The 16,569-nt window shown below is 38.3% G+C and overlaps 1 protein-coding gene across 1 annotated transcript in view; it reads left to right on the top strand.

Moving 5' to 3' along the window:
• The window catches only part of LOC127854307 (uncharacterized), a 34,639-nt gene extending 18,524 nt beyond the window's left edge, over positions 1-16,115 (top strand). The window contains exons 11-16 of the mRNA XM_052389402.1: positions 3,417-3,527; positions 8,180-8,365; positions 9,437-9,534; positions 11,856-11,912; positions 12,349-12,488; positions 14,187-16,115. Of these exons, the coding sequence (XP_052245362.1) occupies positions 3,417-3,527; positions 8,180-8,365; positions 9,437-9,534; positions 11,856-11,912; positions 12,349-12,488; positions 14,187-14,388 (794 nt within the window). The 3' untranslated portion in view covers positions 14,389-16,115. The remainder of the gene's footprint in view (positions 1-3,416; positions 3,528-8,179; positions 8,366-9,436; positions 9,535-11,855; positions 11,913-12,348; positions 12,489-14,186) is intronic.
• Positions 16,116-16,569: the final 454 nt, after the last annotated feature.

Raw genomic sequence — 16,569 nt, 5'->3', positions numbered from 1 at the left:
GTGACAGTAATTTATTTCACACTTTAGTTTAAAGAATTTTTTTATTATTGAATATTTTAGGAAAAAAATTAAGATGTTAATGTTATTGATTAATTACTTGATTATTGATGTTATTTGGAGTATTAGTATGGTGTTTATCCATATACATAGAAATTATTTTGTAATGTAATTTTTCTATGTTTGTTGATTTCTTTCTGTAGTATGTATGTAAATTATACATTTTCAACATTTATAAGCTAAACAATAAATGTTTGAAAAAAATATCACTTGAGGAACTAAGCTATGGTGCTGGAATGTTTTTATCCCCACGCTTTTTGAAAAGCGTGGGGATATTGTGGTTATCTCCGCCGTCTGTCCGGTTTTCCGTCTGTCCGTCCTGGCCACTATCTCCTCCTAGACTATTAGCACTAGAACCTTGAAACTTACACACATGGTAGCTATGAGCATATGTGCGACCCTGCACTATTTGGAATTTTGATCTTACCCCTGGGTCAAAAGTTATGGGGGTTGGGGTGGGGCCGGGTCAGAGATTTTTACTCATTTTTAGCTCACCTGATTGCTCAGGTGAGCTTTTGTGACCCGTCTTTGTCCGTCGTATGTCCGTCCGTCCGTTAACATTTGCTCGTAAACACTCTAGAGGCCACATTTCTTGTCCCATCTTCATGAAACTTGGTCAGGAGCTTTGTCCCAATGAAATCTCGGCCGAGTTCGAAACTGGGTTGCGCCGGGTAAAAAACTAGGTCACTAGGTCAAAAAAAAGAAAAACCTTGTAAACACTGTAGAAGTCACATATCATGCCCAAGCTTCATGTAACTTTGTCAAAATGTTTGTCTTAATGATATCTTGGTTGAGTTAAAAAGTGGTTCTGATCCGTTGAAAAACATGGCCGCCAGTGGGCGGGGCAGTTTTCCTTATTTGGATATAGAGAAATCTTGTAAACACTCTAGAAGTCACAATTTTTGCCCAATCATCATGAAAGTTGGTCAAAACATTGGTTCAATTGATGACTCGGACGAGTTCGAAAATGGTCGAGATCGGTGAAAAAACATGGCCGCCAGTGGGCGGGGCATTTTTCTCTATATGTATTTAGTGGCAGTTTTCCCTATTTGGCTTTAGAGAAACCTTGTAAACACTCTAGACGTCACAATTTTTGCCCAATCATCATGAAAGTTGGTCAAAACTTTGGTTTTATTAATATCTCGGACGAGTTTGAAAATGGTCGGGATCAGTGAAAAAAAATGGCCGCCAGTGGGCGGGGCATTTTTCTCTATATGTATATAGTGAAAACATGTGAACACAGTAGAAGTCACATTTTTTGGCCCAATTTTCATGAAATTTGCTCAGAACATTTGTTTCCTTGATACGAGAGTTAAGTTAAAAAATGGTTCTGGTCAGTTGAATAACATGGCTGCTGGGAGGGGGACAGTTTTCTCATTATGCCCCCCCCTTTCCAAAAAGAGGGGGTATATTGTTTTGCTCATGTCGGTCCGTCCGTCCACCAGATGGTTTCCGGATGATAACTCAAGAGCACTAATGCCAAGGATCATGAAACTTCATAGGTACGTTGATCATGACTCGCAGATGACCCCTATTGATTTTCGGGTCACTAGGTCAAAGGTCAAGGTCACGATGACCTGAAATAGTAAAATGGTTTCCGGATGATAACTCAAGAACAATTATGCCTAGGATCATGATACTTCATAGATACATTGATCATGACTCGCAGATGACCCCTATTGATTTTCATGTCACTAGGTCAAAGGTCAAGGTCACGTTGACCCAAATCAGTAAAATGGTTTCCGGATGATAACTCAAGAACGCTTATGCCTAGGATCATGAAACTTCATAGATACATTGATCATGACTTGCAGATAACCCCTATTGATTTTCAAGTCACTAGGTCAAAGGTCAAGGTCACAATGACCCGAAATAGTAAAATGGTTTCCGGTTGATTACTCAAGAACTCTTAGGCCTAGGATCATAAAATTTCATAGGTACATTGATCATAACTCGCAGATGACCCCTCTTGATTTTCAGGTCACTAGGTCAAAGGTCAAGGTCACGATGACCCGAAATAATAAAATGGTTTCCGGATGATAACTCAAGAACGCTTAGGCCTAGGATCATGAAACTTCATAGGTACATTGATCATGACTCGTAGATGACCCCTGTTGAATTCGGGTCACTAGGTCAAAGGTCAAGGTCACGGTGACCTGAAATAGTAAAATGGTTTTCAGATGATAACTCAAAAACGCTTATGCCTAGGATCATGAAACTTCATAGGTACATTGATCATGACTCGAAGATGACCCCTATTGATTTTCGGGTCACTAGGTCAAAGGTCAAGGTCACGGTGACCTGAAATAGTAAAATGGTTTCTGGATGATAACTCAAGAACGCTTATGCCTAGGGTCATGAAACGTCATAGGTACAATGATCATGACTCGCAGATGACCCCTTTTGATTTTCAGGTCACTAGGTCAAAGGTCAAGGTCACGGTGACCTGAAATAGTAAAATTGTTTCTGGATGATAACTCAAGAACGCTTATGCCTAGGTTCATGAAACTTCATACTAGGTATATTAATCATGACACGCAGATGACCCCTATTGATTATCAGGTCACTAGATCAAAGGTCAAGGTCACAGTGCCAAAAAACGTATTCACACAATGGCTGTCAAGGTCACGGTGACTCAACTTAGAAAAATGGTTTCCGGATGATAACTCAAGAATGCTTACGCCTAGGATCATGAAACTTCATAGGTACATTGATCATGACTTGCAGATGAAATAATGATGAAACTTGACCAGGATGTTTGTCTGGACAATATCAAGGTCAAGTTTGACATTTGGTAAAGATGGAATGAACCGACTCGCCCAGGTGAGCGAACTAGGGCCATCTTGGCCCTCTTGTTTAAGGTTAATTTACATTAACTTCTTCATTTCTACACTGATTTACTTCACATTGATACTGAATCTCTCTTATGACAATACTGTCAATCTCAACTATGCATGGCCCCATTACCAACCCTGGGGCGCCCCGCCCACATAGACCACACCCACCCAAAATTGACTTTTACTATAATTTCTTCCTTTCTACACCGATTCACTTCTAATTGGTACTGAACTTCTATAATGACAATATGACAATACCGTCAATCTCAATTATGCATGGCCCCATTACCAACCCTGGGGCGCCCCTGGGTCAAACATGCGGCATGGGAATACGCGTCGGCCTCTGCTACGCCATTTCTAGTTAATTGTTCTTTTAGCCATTACTGATGCTTTGCCAAACAGTCTTCCTTCAATCTTTACGGAACTTGATATTTACCGACTGCAACTCACAAAGTGTTACCATGTAGTTTTTCGAATTTCACAAACCTGAATTGTTAAGGATTATTTCTGTTTATTGTCCAGGTGCATTTATGGGTTCCGGTGAGTCTGCTGTGGCCAACAATATTATCAATCACACCCACAGGATACAGGCCTGGGACTTCCGGAGATGTGATATACCTGATATCTCTCAGAGTGAGTTACTTAGTTCCTACCTTCTAAACATTACTATCAAGTGACCGCCTGGTACTTCCTGAGATGTGATATACCTGATATCTCTCAGAGTGAGTTACTTTGTTCTTTCAAAACTATACTATCAAGTGACCTTAATGATTTACCTAATAAAACTTGAATTTTGTGGTTAAAGTTTCATATATTTTTTACAGATTTACCTTAATGTTTGACATAATAGAATGACTTGAGGTTTGTGTTTAAAGTGGTTATCCCCACGCTTTTTAAAAAGCGTGAGGATATTGTGGTTATCTCCGCCGTATGTCTGTCCGTCCGTCTGTCTGTCTGTCTGTCCTGGCCACTTTCTCCTCCTACACTATAAGCACTAGAACCTTGAAATTACACACATTGGACTACCCTAGGCCTTAAAAATAGGGAGAAGTGACTTCTCCTTTTTTCTGAAACTGAGAAGTTTGGAAAATCAGGGAGAAGTTTGTGCAAACAATTTGAAAAACAAAACCTGTTCATTTCACAACATTTATTAGTTCTATCATTATACTATATTTATTTGTAAATCGACTTCATCATAACACCCTTAAGTTATTTAACACATTTAAGTAATTTAAGATATGTACCGGTAGCACCTTTTCATCACATATTTATCGTCATTATATTATCATCATCCCTATGATTGCTTTTTTAACAAAACACAATCTTAATGCATGGATCATCTAGTACATTTTTATATCTATTACTGTTTATCCGAATACTATCCATGTCTGATAAAAGTTCACTTAAGAATGCCTTACCTGTTTAACTTTAATAATCCAAATTTTCCTTGTTGTTATCTGGTTAAACAAACCTTATCAAATGTTTGTTAAATCCAGTCAATGCTTTCTCCATTATTGAATCACCATTACTTGTAATTTGAATAACCAGCTTTGAATTGAACGCAGGTTGAATGTTACAATACGTGTGCCATTTGCAATGTTGAAGGTCATGACGTAGCAATTTAATTCTACTCTACTACTGCACTATTTGGAATTTTGATCTGACCCCTGGGTCAAAAGTCATTGGGGTTGGGGTGGGGCCAGGTCAGAGATTTTCACTCATTTTTAATGTGTTTTTTTACATTAACTTCTTCATGTCTACACCAATTTACTTTCAATTGATACTGAACATCTCTTATGACAATACGGTCAATCTCAACTATGCATCAGGGGCGGATCCAGGATTTTTGGTTAGTTGGGGCGGGATATTGAAAGATTTGCTGGGTATCAAGGGGGCCGCTAGAGCCCCTGGCGGGTGCAGGGCAAAGCTCTGCTAGGGGGTCCAGGGGGCGATGCCCACCAAAAGCTTCACGATTTTAGTGATTTTGAAGGCTTTGACAACCACTTCTCAAGCATGTCACGCCTTATACTTTCATCAAAGTATCTTCTCCCCTGGAAGCTTCATGATTTGTATGATTTTGAAGGCTTTGACAACCACTTCTGGAGCATGTCACGCCTTATATACTTTCATCAAAGTACCTTCTTTTAATGCCAAAAAAGTGCATAGTTTGTCGTTTAGGGGGTCCAGGGAGGCGAAGCCCCCCCGGAAGCTTCACGATTTAATTTATTTTGAAGGCTTTGACAACCACTTCTCGAGCATGTCACGCCTTATATACTTTCATCAAAGTACTTTCTTATAATGCCAAAAAAGTGCATAGTTTATAGTTTTGGGGGTCCAGGGGGCAAAGCCCCCCGGAAGCTCCACGATTTTAGTGATTGTGAAGGCTTTGACAACCACTTCTTAAGCATGTCACGCCTTATATACTTTCATCAAAGTACTTTCTTATAATGCCAAAAAAGTGCATAGTTTATAGTTTTGGGGGTCCAGGGGAGGCGAAGCCCCCCCCCCAGAAGCTTCACGATTTTAGTGATTTTGAAGGCTTTGACAACCACTTCTCGAGCATGTCACGCCTTATATACTTACATCAAAGTACCTTCTTATAATGCCAAAAAAGTGCATAGTTTATAGTTTTGGGGGTGAAGGGGGGCTTTCCCCCCGGAAGCTTCACGATTTTAGTGATTTTGAAGGCTTTGACAACCACTTCTCGAGCATGTCACGCCTTATATACTTTCATCAAAGTACCTTCGTATAATGCCAAAAAATGAATAGTTTATCGTTTAGGGGGTCTAGAGGGGCAAACCCCCCCCCTGAATCTTCACGATTTTAGTGATTTTGAAGGCTTTGACAACCACTTCTCGAGCATGTCACGCCTTATATACTTTCATCAAAGTACCTTCTTATAATGCCAAAACAGTGCATAGTTTTATAGTTTTGGGGGTCCAGGTTGCTTTGCCCCCCGGAAGCTCCACGATTTAATTGATTTTGAAGGCTTTGACAATCATTTCTCGAGCATGTCACGTCTTATATACTTTCATCAAATTACCTTCGTATAATGCCAAAAAATGAATAGTTTATCTTTTAGGGGGTCTTGAGGAGCGAAGCCCCTGGAAGCTTCACGATTTAATTTATTTTGAAGGCTTTGACAACCACTTCTCGAGCATGTCACGCCTTATACATGTATACTTTCATCAAAGTACTTTCTTATAATGCCAAAAAAGTGCATAGTTTATAGTTTTGGGGGTCCAGGGGGCAAAGCCCCCCGGAAGCTCCACGATTTTAGTGATTGTGAAGGCTTTGACAACCACTTCTTTAGCATGTCACGCCTTATATACTTTCATCAAAGTACTTTCTTATAATGCCAAAAAAGTGCATAGTTTATAGTTTTGGGGGTCCAGGGGGGGGCAAAGCCCCCCCCCCCCCCCAGAAGCTTCACGATTTTAGTGATTTTGAAGGCTTTGACAACCACTTCTCGAGCATGTCACCCCTTATATACTTACATCAAAGTACCTTCTTGTAATGCCAAAAAAGTGGTTTAGTTTATAGTTTTGGGGGTCAAGGGGGGCAAAGCCCCCCGGAAGCTTCACGATTTTAGTGATTTTGAAGGCTTTGACAACCACTTCTCGAGCATGTCACGCCTTATATACTTTCATCAAAGTACCTTCGTATAATGCCAAAAAATGAATAGTTTATCGTTAAGGGGGTCTAGAGGGGCAAACCCCCCCCTGAAGCTTCACGATTTTAGTGATTTTGAAGGCTTTGACAACCACTTCTCGAGCATGTCACGCCTTATATACTTTCATCAAAGTACCTTCTTATAATGCCAAAACAGTGCATAGTTTTATAGTTTTGGGGGTCCAGGTTGCTTCGCCCCCCCGAAGCTCCACGATTTTATTGATTTTGAAGGCTTTGACAATCATTTCTCGAGCATGTCACGTCTTATATAATTTCATCAAATTACCTTTGTATAATGCCAAAAAATGAATAGTTTATCTTTTAGGGGGTCTAGAGGGGCGAAGCCCCCGGAAGCTTCACAATTTTAGTGATTTTGAAGGCTTTGACAACCACTTCTCGAGCATGTCACGCCTTATATAATTTCATCAAAGTACCTTCGTATAATGCCAAAAAATGAATAGTTTATCGTTAAGGGGTCTAGAGGGGCGAAGCCCCCCGGAAGCTTCACGATTTTAGTGATTTTGAAGGCTTTGACAACCACTTCTTGAGCATGTCACGCCTTATATACTCTCATCAAAGTACCTGCTTATAATGCCAAAACAGTGCATAGTTTATAGTTTTGGGGGTCCAGGGGTGCTCCACGATTTTAGTGATATTGAAGGCTTTAACAAGTTTAAATAGGTGATTTAGATCTAGTTAAGTGTAAAACATCAAATGAATTTACTTTACTTTGGAGATTTAAGGGGTCGTACGCCGTGTCCGCCCCCCTGGATCCGCCTTTGTGCATGGCCCCATTACCATCCCTGGGGCGCCCCCGCCCACATAGACCACGCCCACCCAAAATTGCCTTTTACTATAACTTCTTCATTTCTACACCGATTTACTTCAAATTGATACTGAACATCTCTTATGACAATACGATCAATCTCAACTATGCATGGCCCTATTACCAACCCTGGGGCGCCCCCTGGGTCAAACATGCGCCATGCGGCGTGGGGATACACGTGGGCCTCTGACGCGCCATTTCTAGTTTAAGTTGCGTTTTTATTGACTTAGTGACCCTAATGTTTAACCTTATAGATTTATATTTAAATGCTTGTTAAAGGCATGTTGTTGATTTTTACAACACTGTTGAACAGTATTTACAGATGATATAATACCCCCCAAAATATTCATAAAACAAAGTTAATAATTTAAAACTAATAGAATGTTTTAAAGTATCTATTAAATACAGCCTTAGAATAAACCTAGCAAGCCTTTTCTACAAATTGCATGGCTTTAAAACATTGTTTTGTTAAATGAGCCTCATTCAGCGAAAACTGGGCTTAATGCATTTGCTGTCTGCAGGCTTATCAGGGACAACTCTTTCCGCCTAAACTGGATTTTTTCTGACGAAAGACATCCTTAAATGAAAAATACCATCATCGCAGAAAGTTTTGTCCCTGAGAAGCATGTGCAGTCTGCCTGAGAAGCATGTGCAGTCTGCCTGAAAAGCATGTGCAGTCTGCACTGCCACAGGCCAATCTGGAGCAACACTTTATGTGCATGCATAAAGCCCAGATTTCTTGGAGCGTCAATCTAAAATACAGCTATTGTGACATGCAATTCTCCAGGTTCAGTCAACGTGGTGGTAACCCACTGCAAGCTGCACAACGATGCCAGTGCAGATATCGCCCAGTCAGACACCGTCCTGGCCACCTTTGTGCCCAGTCACCAGGGTTTCCCGGACGACAACATCCTCGCCGTGTACTCCCTGGAACCTAGAACCAGGGGCCAGTGCTTGTATACCAAGAAATTTGGTAGGTTTTCCTTAAATTTTTACCCAAGACTAGGTTCCAAAGTTTGTGGAGGATTTTAAATAATAAACCATGTGCACATGTTTGAATGATAAGTTGGTTCATGTAAGTTTTATTAGTTTAGGCTTCAGTATTGATCTGTAAATAAATTTGAGAAATTTGATAAGCATGCAACACATGATTTACTGATATTTACATGGCCAAAGTCCTTGTCAATGAGCATGTCACCATGTCTGAACTAAGTTCTAGTGAAAGCCACTGATATTTACAGGTCCCAATTCAATCTCTGTGAGCATATCACAATGTATGAACTAAGTTCTAGTGAAAGCCACTGATATTTACAGGTCCTAATTCAATCTCTGTGAGCATATCACAATGTATGAACTATGTTCTAGTGAGAGTTACTGATGTTTACAGGTCCAAATGCAATCTCTGTGAGCATACTACAGTGTATGAACTATGTTCTAGTGAGAGTTACTGATGTTTACTGGTCCAAATGCAATCTCTGTGAGCATATCACCCTGTATGAACTATGTTTTAGTGTGAGTTACTGATGTTAACAGGTCTGAATGCAATGTCTGTGAGCATATCAACGTGTATGAACTAGGTTCTAGTGAGAGTTACTGATGTTTACAGGTCAGAATGCAATCTTTGCGAGCATATCACCGTGTATGAACTATGTTCTAGTGTGAGTTACTGATGTTAACAGGTCTGAATGCAATGTCTGTTAGCATATCACCATGTATGAACTATGTTCTAGTGAGAGTTACTGATGTTTACAGGTCCAAATGCAAACTCTGTGAGCATTTCGCTGTGTATGAACTATGTTCTAGTGAGCGTTACTGATGTTTACAGGTCCGAATGCAATCACTGTGAGCATATCGCTGTTTATGAACTATGTTCTAGTGAGAGTTACTGATGTTTACTGGTCCAAATGCAATCTCCGTGAGCATATCACCATGTATGAACTATGTTTTAGTGAGAGTTACTGATGTTAACAGGTCCGAATGCAATCTCTGTGAGCATATCGCTGTGTATGAACTATGTTCTAGTGAGAGTTACTGATGTTTACAGGTCCGAATGCAATCTCTGTGAGCATATCACCGTGTATGAACTATGTTCTGGTAGGACTGGCAGCCAAACGTCTTTCATGGGTTTTCTCATCACACCAGGTAGGCTATGTTAATCTGTTGGGCGTTAGAAACATTTTTAGCTTGACTATTATATATGAAATATATATAGTGGAGCTATCCTACTCACCCCGGCTTCGGCGTTTCCGTTAGTGTTAGCGTGCAAATGTTAAAGTTTTCGTACTACCTCAATTATTTTCATTGTCCCTTGACATATTGCTTTCATATTTTGCATACTTGTTCACCAACATGACCCTAACCTATAAACAAGAGCAGACAACTCTATCAAGCATTTTTTGATAAGTATGGCCCCTTTTCCACTTAGAATATGCAGCAAATGTTGCGTACTACCCCAAATATTTTCAATGTCCCTTGACATATTGCTTTCATATTTTGCATACTTGTTTACCATCATTACCCCAACCTATAAACAAGAGCAGACAACTGTATCAAGCATTTTGACAGAATTATGGCCCCTTTTATACTTAGAATATGCATATTATTGATAAATCTATGTTTAAGTTTGCTTACTACCCCAAAATATTTCCTGTGTCCCTTGACATATTGCTTTCATATTTTGCATACTTGTTAACCATCATGACCCAACCTACAAACAAGAGCAGACAACTGTATCAAGCATTTTGAAAGAATTATTGCCCCTTTTATACTTAGAATATGCATAATATTGATAAATCTATGTTTAAGTTTGCTTACTACCCCAAATATTTCCTGTGTCCCTTGACATATTGCTTTCATATTTTGCATACTTGTTAACCAACATTACCCCAACCTTTAAACAAGAGCAGACAACTGTATCAAGCATTTTGACAGAATTATGGCCCCCTTTTATACTAAGATAATTGAACATTTTGCTTAAATTGCCATAACTTCTTTATTTATGATCAGATTTTATTAATACTCTGACAAAACAACACTTACATGAATACCACAATGGATTCCACCCAAACAAAACTTCACGCCCCAACCCAGAATCCCTGCCCCCCCCCCCACCTCCCCTCCCCCAAAAAATTATTTGTTTTTTCCTTTTTTTTATTTTTGAAATATCATCTTATAAATGACCACACCCCACATTATACCCCCCTCTCCCCCCTCCCCCCTACCCCCCCAAAAAAAATGTTGTTTTTTTTCCTTTTTTTATTTTTGAAAGATCGTCTAATAAATTATTGGATATGAACAATTTCCCCATGATGGCTTACGTTATACTGTCAAGCACTCGAATAGTCATGCTGTCCTCTGACAGCTCTTGTTTTCTGTAAACTATATGGGACAGGAAAAACAAATTCCATTTTGCTAATATATTTTTATTCAAAAAATGGCTTTTTAGAAGTTTGATTATACAAAGGGGCTATATTTTTTTATATGGTATGTACATTATATTGAAACAAAAAAGTTATCCATTTATGAAAATAAACTATCAGAAAAAAGAGTGTTGTTTTGATATCCTTACTTGATATTAAATTGTAATCTTTGAAAGTCATGTTTGTAAGTCATCTCTTACAAGTCAACTGTCAAGCAATTGTTACACAGTTTTCTGCGTGAGCATCTGCATTAGCTTAAATTTGTGGTAAAAATATTTTTGTCAGTACATTTCTATAAAACTAATCAAATTATCCGTTTGAAACGTTATAAACATATTCACTACATGTATTAAACAAGTACCACATTTCATGACAACAAAGCAGGTAACCCTGTGGTTTTCGTTATTGAATTATCTGTCCATGTTCTGTTTATACAACCTAAGAATTTTTTACATTTGATGATAAATATAATAAATTTAATAACTATAAAATACATAAAATACATTAAATTGAAAAAACTCAAGGTACTTAAAATATTTACAGACAAGAGTTGGTAACACTTTTAAGGATATGGCTGGAGTTAAAGTGCTGTATATATAGAATAAGTTCTGTAGTATTCGTGAGGTTGTCTAAAGTCATCCATGATTGTAGCAAGTACATGTATATGTGTTTTCAACGATTTATTTTGCAATCCTTTACCAATATATAAATATGAAGGAGAAATGTTATATAAAAATACCTGGTTATGGAAAATCTTTGTATGAAACCATGAATTGAATGATGTTTACTTGAATGGACATTATCACAACCACCTTGATGCAGATGCCAATACGTTAGCTCGTATTTGTTGCATAACAAAAATGAAGTCTATATTTTGTATAAACAATTGTGCATGGACTGATAGGGTTTTACCATAGTGTACATGTATTGTGAACATGATGGAGTTTTTTAAGCAATAAAATCGTATATTCAACCTAAATATTTATGCCAATAACTACTATATGTAGTATATTTGTTCATAATTAATATAATATTGATTTTTAGATGGTAGCTCAGATCTACAAACTGGAAACACAAAAAGCAGGGGAGAAATCTATGAAGGTAAAGACGCTATTACAAAACTATTGGCCCTTTTCTGTAACACATAGTGACGTAGGAAGCAAAAATGGAACATCATTGAATAAGAATCAACAGCACCTACAGTCTTGAATATTTTAAAATTATTAGCCTGTCTGGCTTGTTATCCTAAAGTTTGCAAGCCTGAAAATTAATTTAAATTAGCCAGACCTTCAACGTCAGTGCTTGATAACATTTTCTTATGTATTGAAGTCAAAAGAATGGTTGCTAATAAACGCTTTGTGATGTTGAAAAATTAACATAATAAATATTTATTTATATGAAAAAGTATTGTCTTGATTTCACAGACCTGGGACAAATATAAGTAGCTGGTTAGACTTTCGATTCTTGTGTGATATTTTTCATTTGCCTGCATTTCGAAGATTGCACTAAAATAATTTCATATGTTCTCTTTTCCCAGCACGTGAAAGACGTGATGCACGTATGCAGCTCTGAGGTGCGTAACCATGTTAGTGGGAACTCGGCCCGTTGGCTGCCCAGCGCTGGACAGGGCCTTGTGTACGGCACCAACAAGGGCGACCTCAACATCTGTGTCCCAGGGTAAGCGGAATAACATTATTTCAGCCTTGTTCTTGGAAAATGTGGCTTAATGCATGTGCCTTAAAGTGTCATCCCGATGTAGCCTGTTCAGTCCTCACAGACTAATCAGTGACGACACTCTCACCCTGGACTAAGTTTTTGATCTTTTTTAAAGGATAAATATCTTCAAAGCAGAAAGTGTTGTTCAGGATTAGCCAGCATAGTCTGGGAGGACACTTTGCACACATGCAATAAATCTGGGAGGACACTTTGCACACATGCAATAAATCTGGGAGGACACTTTGCACACATGCAATAAATCTGGGAGGACACTTTGCACACATGCAATAAATCTGGGAGGACACTTTGCACACATGCAATAAATCTGGGAGGACACTTTGCACACATGCAATAAATCTAGGAGGACACTTTGCACACATGCAATAAATCTAGGAGGACACTTTGCACACATGCAATAAATCTAGGAGGACACTTTGCACACATGCAATAAATCTAGGAGGACACTTTGCACACATGCAATAAATCAGGGAGGACACTTTGCACACATGCAATAAATCTGGGAGGACACTTTGCACACATGCAATAAATCTGAGAGGACACTTTGCACACATGCAATAAATCTGGGAGGACACTTTGCACACATGCAATAAATCTGGGAGGACACTTTGCACACATGCAATAAATCTGGGAGGACACTTTGCACACATGCAATAAATCTAGGAGGACACTTTGCACACATGCAATAAATCTAGGAGGACACTTTGCACACATGCAATAAATCTAGGAGGACACTTTGCACACATGCAATAAATCAGGGAGGACACTTTGCACACATGCAATAAATCTGGGAGGACACTTTGCACACATGCAATAAATCTAGGAGGACACTTTGCACACATGCAATAAATCTGGGAGGACACTTTGCACACATGCAATAAATCTAGGAGGACACTTTGCACACATGCAATAAATCAGGGAGGACACTTTGCACACATGCAATAAATCTGGGAGGACACTTTGCACACATGCAATAAATCTGGGAGGACACTTTGCACACATGCAATAAATCTGGGAGGAACACTTTGCACACATGCAATACATCCAGTTTTTCCAGAAAGCTGCTCATTTGATGGTTCTGAATTTTCCTCCTTTTACCTGATTTTCTCCCTTTAAGAGCTTAAACAAAATGTCCATAACTTTCTGTGATATTTTTATGCCCCCAGATCGAATGAACAGGGGTATATTGTTTTTGGCCTGTCTGTCTATCATTGTATGTGTGTGTGTCTTGTCCCAAAACTTTAACCTTACTCATAAAATGAAAACTCTTGGGTCTATGTTCTTAAAACTTCACATGTGCATGCATCTCATTGAGATCTACAATCAAACATAGTCTGAGGTCACTTGGTCAATGTCACTGTGACCTTTACATTCAAAACATAACTTTGTTTCTAAAATAGCTGCCGTGCGGCTTCAAAGCGCAGTAGGGGGCATTGTGTTTTACAAACACAGCTCTTGTTTCAAAAGTTTTGGTAAACTTAGTAAGTGGCCTAGGATTTTTTCTTTCTCTAATGCTGTAACTGCTGCTGCTGATGATGGTGATGATACAAGTCAATATAACAATTGACCTGCTAATAAAAGTTCTTCTGCTTAAGCATCTGTAGTTTACGTTTGCTGTATTCATATTTACTCATTTCCTAGCACAAAACCTGTCGTCGGAAAGTCCAACTCTGAAGACTCAGAAGACCAGGAGGGTCCCGAGGGCCGCCTGCAACGTCTGGTTAGAGAGTACACATCAAGTGTGTCTGGACGCTCAGATGGCCGCGATCGCACCACGTCGGGGACGCAGACGTCAGGCGTGCGGCGCTCGGCCGCCACACAAACTGCACAAGAAGAGCACTGAGAGATCTAGTGTGGTGTTACTATGTAACTGATTTTGTGATTAATTTCCTGACATTTTGTGATCTGTGTAGTTTTTCTTTTTTGACAATTTTGTTTACATATTTCTCAGAGTCTTTCACCGAGTGCTGGGCCTGTATTTTGAGCCCCTTAGGGATTTGTTTTCATTGAATTTGGTAACAAAAGTTTACAGTTGTTGAGTGAATCAGGTACAGGTCATTATGGATTTTATTTTTAAGTGGAGAATATTGACTAGATGTTTCAAACATGTTTAAAAAAAAGTTTTTGTATTAATAAATCATTTTCACTTTGGTAATCAATTGAGTGCAAGATACCAAGTATAAAGTAGAATCTTATTTAGTTTTTGAATTATGCATATCAGCCATAAAGATAGAATAATTAATACCAGTCTCTAATATTGAATTATGAATACTAGCCCCCAATATCGAATAAACTTATCTTTATCTTACACGTTATTTATTTCCTTATTATGCATCAATGAGATGTTTGTTGATCATTTACAGTTTTTTTAATGGAATTATATAACCCAAACGATGTGGGCTTTTTATAATCAAAGTTATAAAACACTTCATTAATCAACTGTTACAATATAGACTTTTGAATAATGAAACTTAATTTTTTTTTATAGATTAACCGTAGATTGCAATATATGTCCAAATACGTAATATTTACAAGTACAAGTGCTGTTCTCTGGGCATTGCCATTTCAAACCAAAAATAACGCACCCGATTGTTTTCTTTGTTACTATAGACTTCAAGTAAAAGTGCAAGGTTATACAATATTCACAACCATATTTTTAATGGTTTATTGAATGTAACAAAAGCACAATCAATCGATTCTTTTTACAATTTTTATGCCCCCGGATCGAATGTTCGGAGGTATATTGTTTTTGGCCTGTCTGTCTGTCTTTCTGTCTGTCATTCTGTCCCAAAACTTTAACCTTACAGTAAAGTTTTGCAATAACTTATGAAATATTGAACATAGCAACTTGATATTTGGCATGCATGTGTATCTCATGGAGCTGCACATTTTGAGTGGTGAAATGTCAAGGTCAAAGTCATCCTTCAAGGTCAAAGGTCAAAAATGTGAAACTTTAATATAGTAAAGTTTTGCAACAACTTTTGAAATATTGAACATAGCAACTTGATATTTAGCATGCATGTGTATCTCATGGAGCTGCACATTTTGAGTGGTGAAAGGTCAAGGTCATCCTTCAAGGTCAAAGGTCAAAAAAGATAATAGTGGCGCATTAGGGGGCATTGTGTTTCTGACAAACACATATCTTGTTTGCTATATGAAAATAACACCGAATTTCTCCCTGTTCAGTGTTATGCGTGTCTTTCCCCAAAATTGAAATTCTGTTCATTAAATTTAATTTGCAGACATTTGAGAAAATGATACTGATAATGGTTTGTATATTTGTATAAACTAGATATGTTATTAGTTTGCGTGTTTTAGCATGTTTTGTAACATGTGATAACAAGTATTGCTTTGCTAATTATTTAATGCATTATGTTTTTCGATGCAGATTACTGCATATCTCTTGAGGCATATTTTGTAAAAATTTGGTTTCTGTGCACTAGTTTGTTTTATTTCCACTTTTATGGTAAGAAACCAAGAAAATGTGCATGTTGTTATTTTGTAATTTATTGATGACTCTCCTGTCTGTGAATACGTTGTTGGCGAATGAATAAAATATCTCTAAAAATCTGTTGAGGTTTGATTTTCAGTGAACCATGTCATATAAAAATGATTATCAAATTGAACTCAACGAGGACCGCGGGATTGATTACCGGCTCTGCAAAATAGGTTGCGTCGGTATCGGTCGTGAAATTATTTCTAGGGCAATTCTCCAAATACTTCTGATTCAAGTCAGGCAGTTGACAGCTTCTGGCACGTATGTACACGTAGTACTGGTAATCCAGCAAATCCGGTACCTAAGTGCCGTAATATACCTAAATACTGTTGAATACTGTTGTTAACATATTCCAAGATTAGCCGCGATTGTTGTCTTCTAGATCTGTTTATTGCCTGCTTAGTGTTTCTTAAAAGATAGGGCTAAATTACGGACTACCGTTAGTGCCATCGTTAGTGCCATCGTGGTTACACATTAAAATCCAGAGGGCGATAATACGGATGGCGACAATGCGATAGTATGATGACG

Source organism: Dreissena polymorpha, chromosome 12 (assembly GCF_020536995.1).
Source record: "Dreissena polymorpha isolate Duluth1 chromosome 12, UMN_Dpol_1.0, whole genome shotgun sequence".
Lineage (NCBI taxonomy): Eukaryota > Metazoa > Mollusca > Bivalvia > Myida > Dreissenidae > Dreissena > Dreissena polymorpha.
This window is presented reverse-complemented; position numbering and strand designations above follow the sequence as displayed.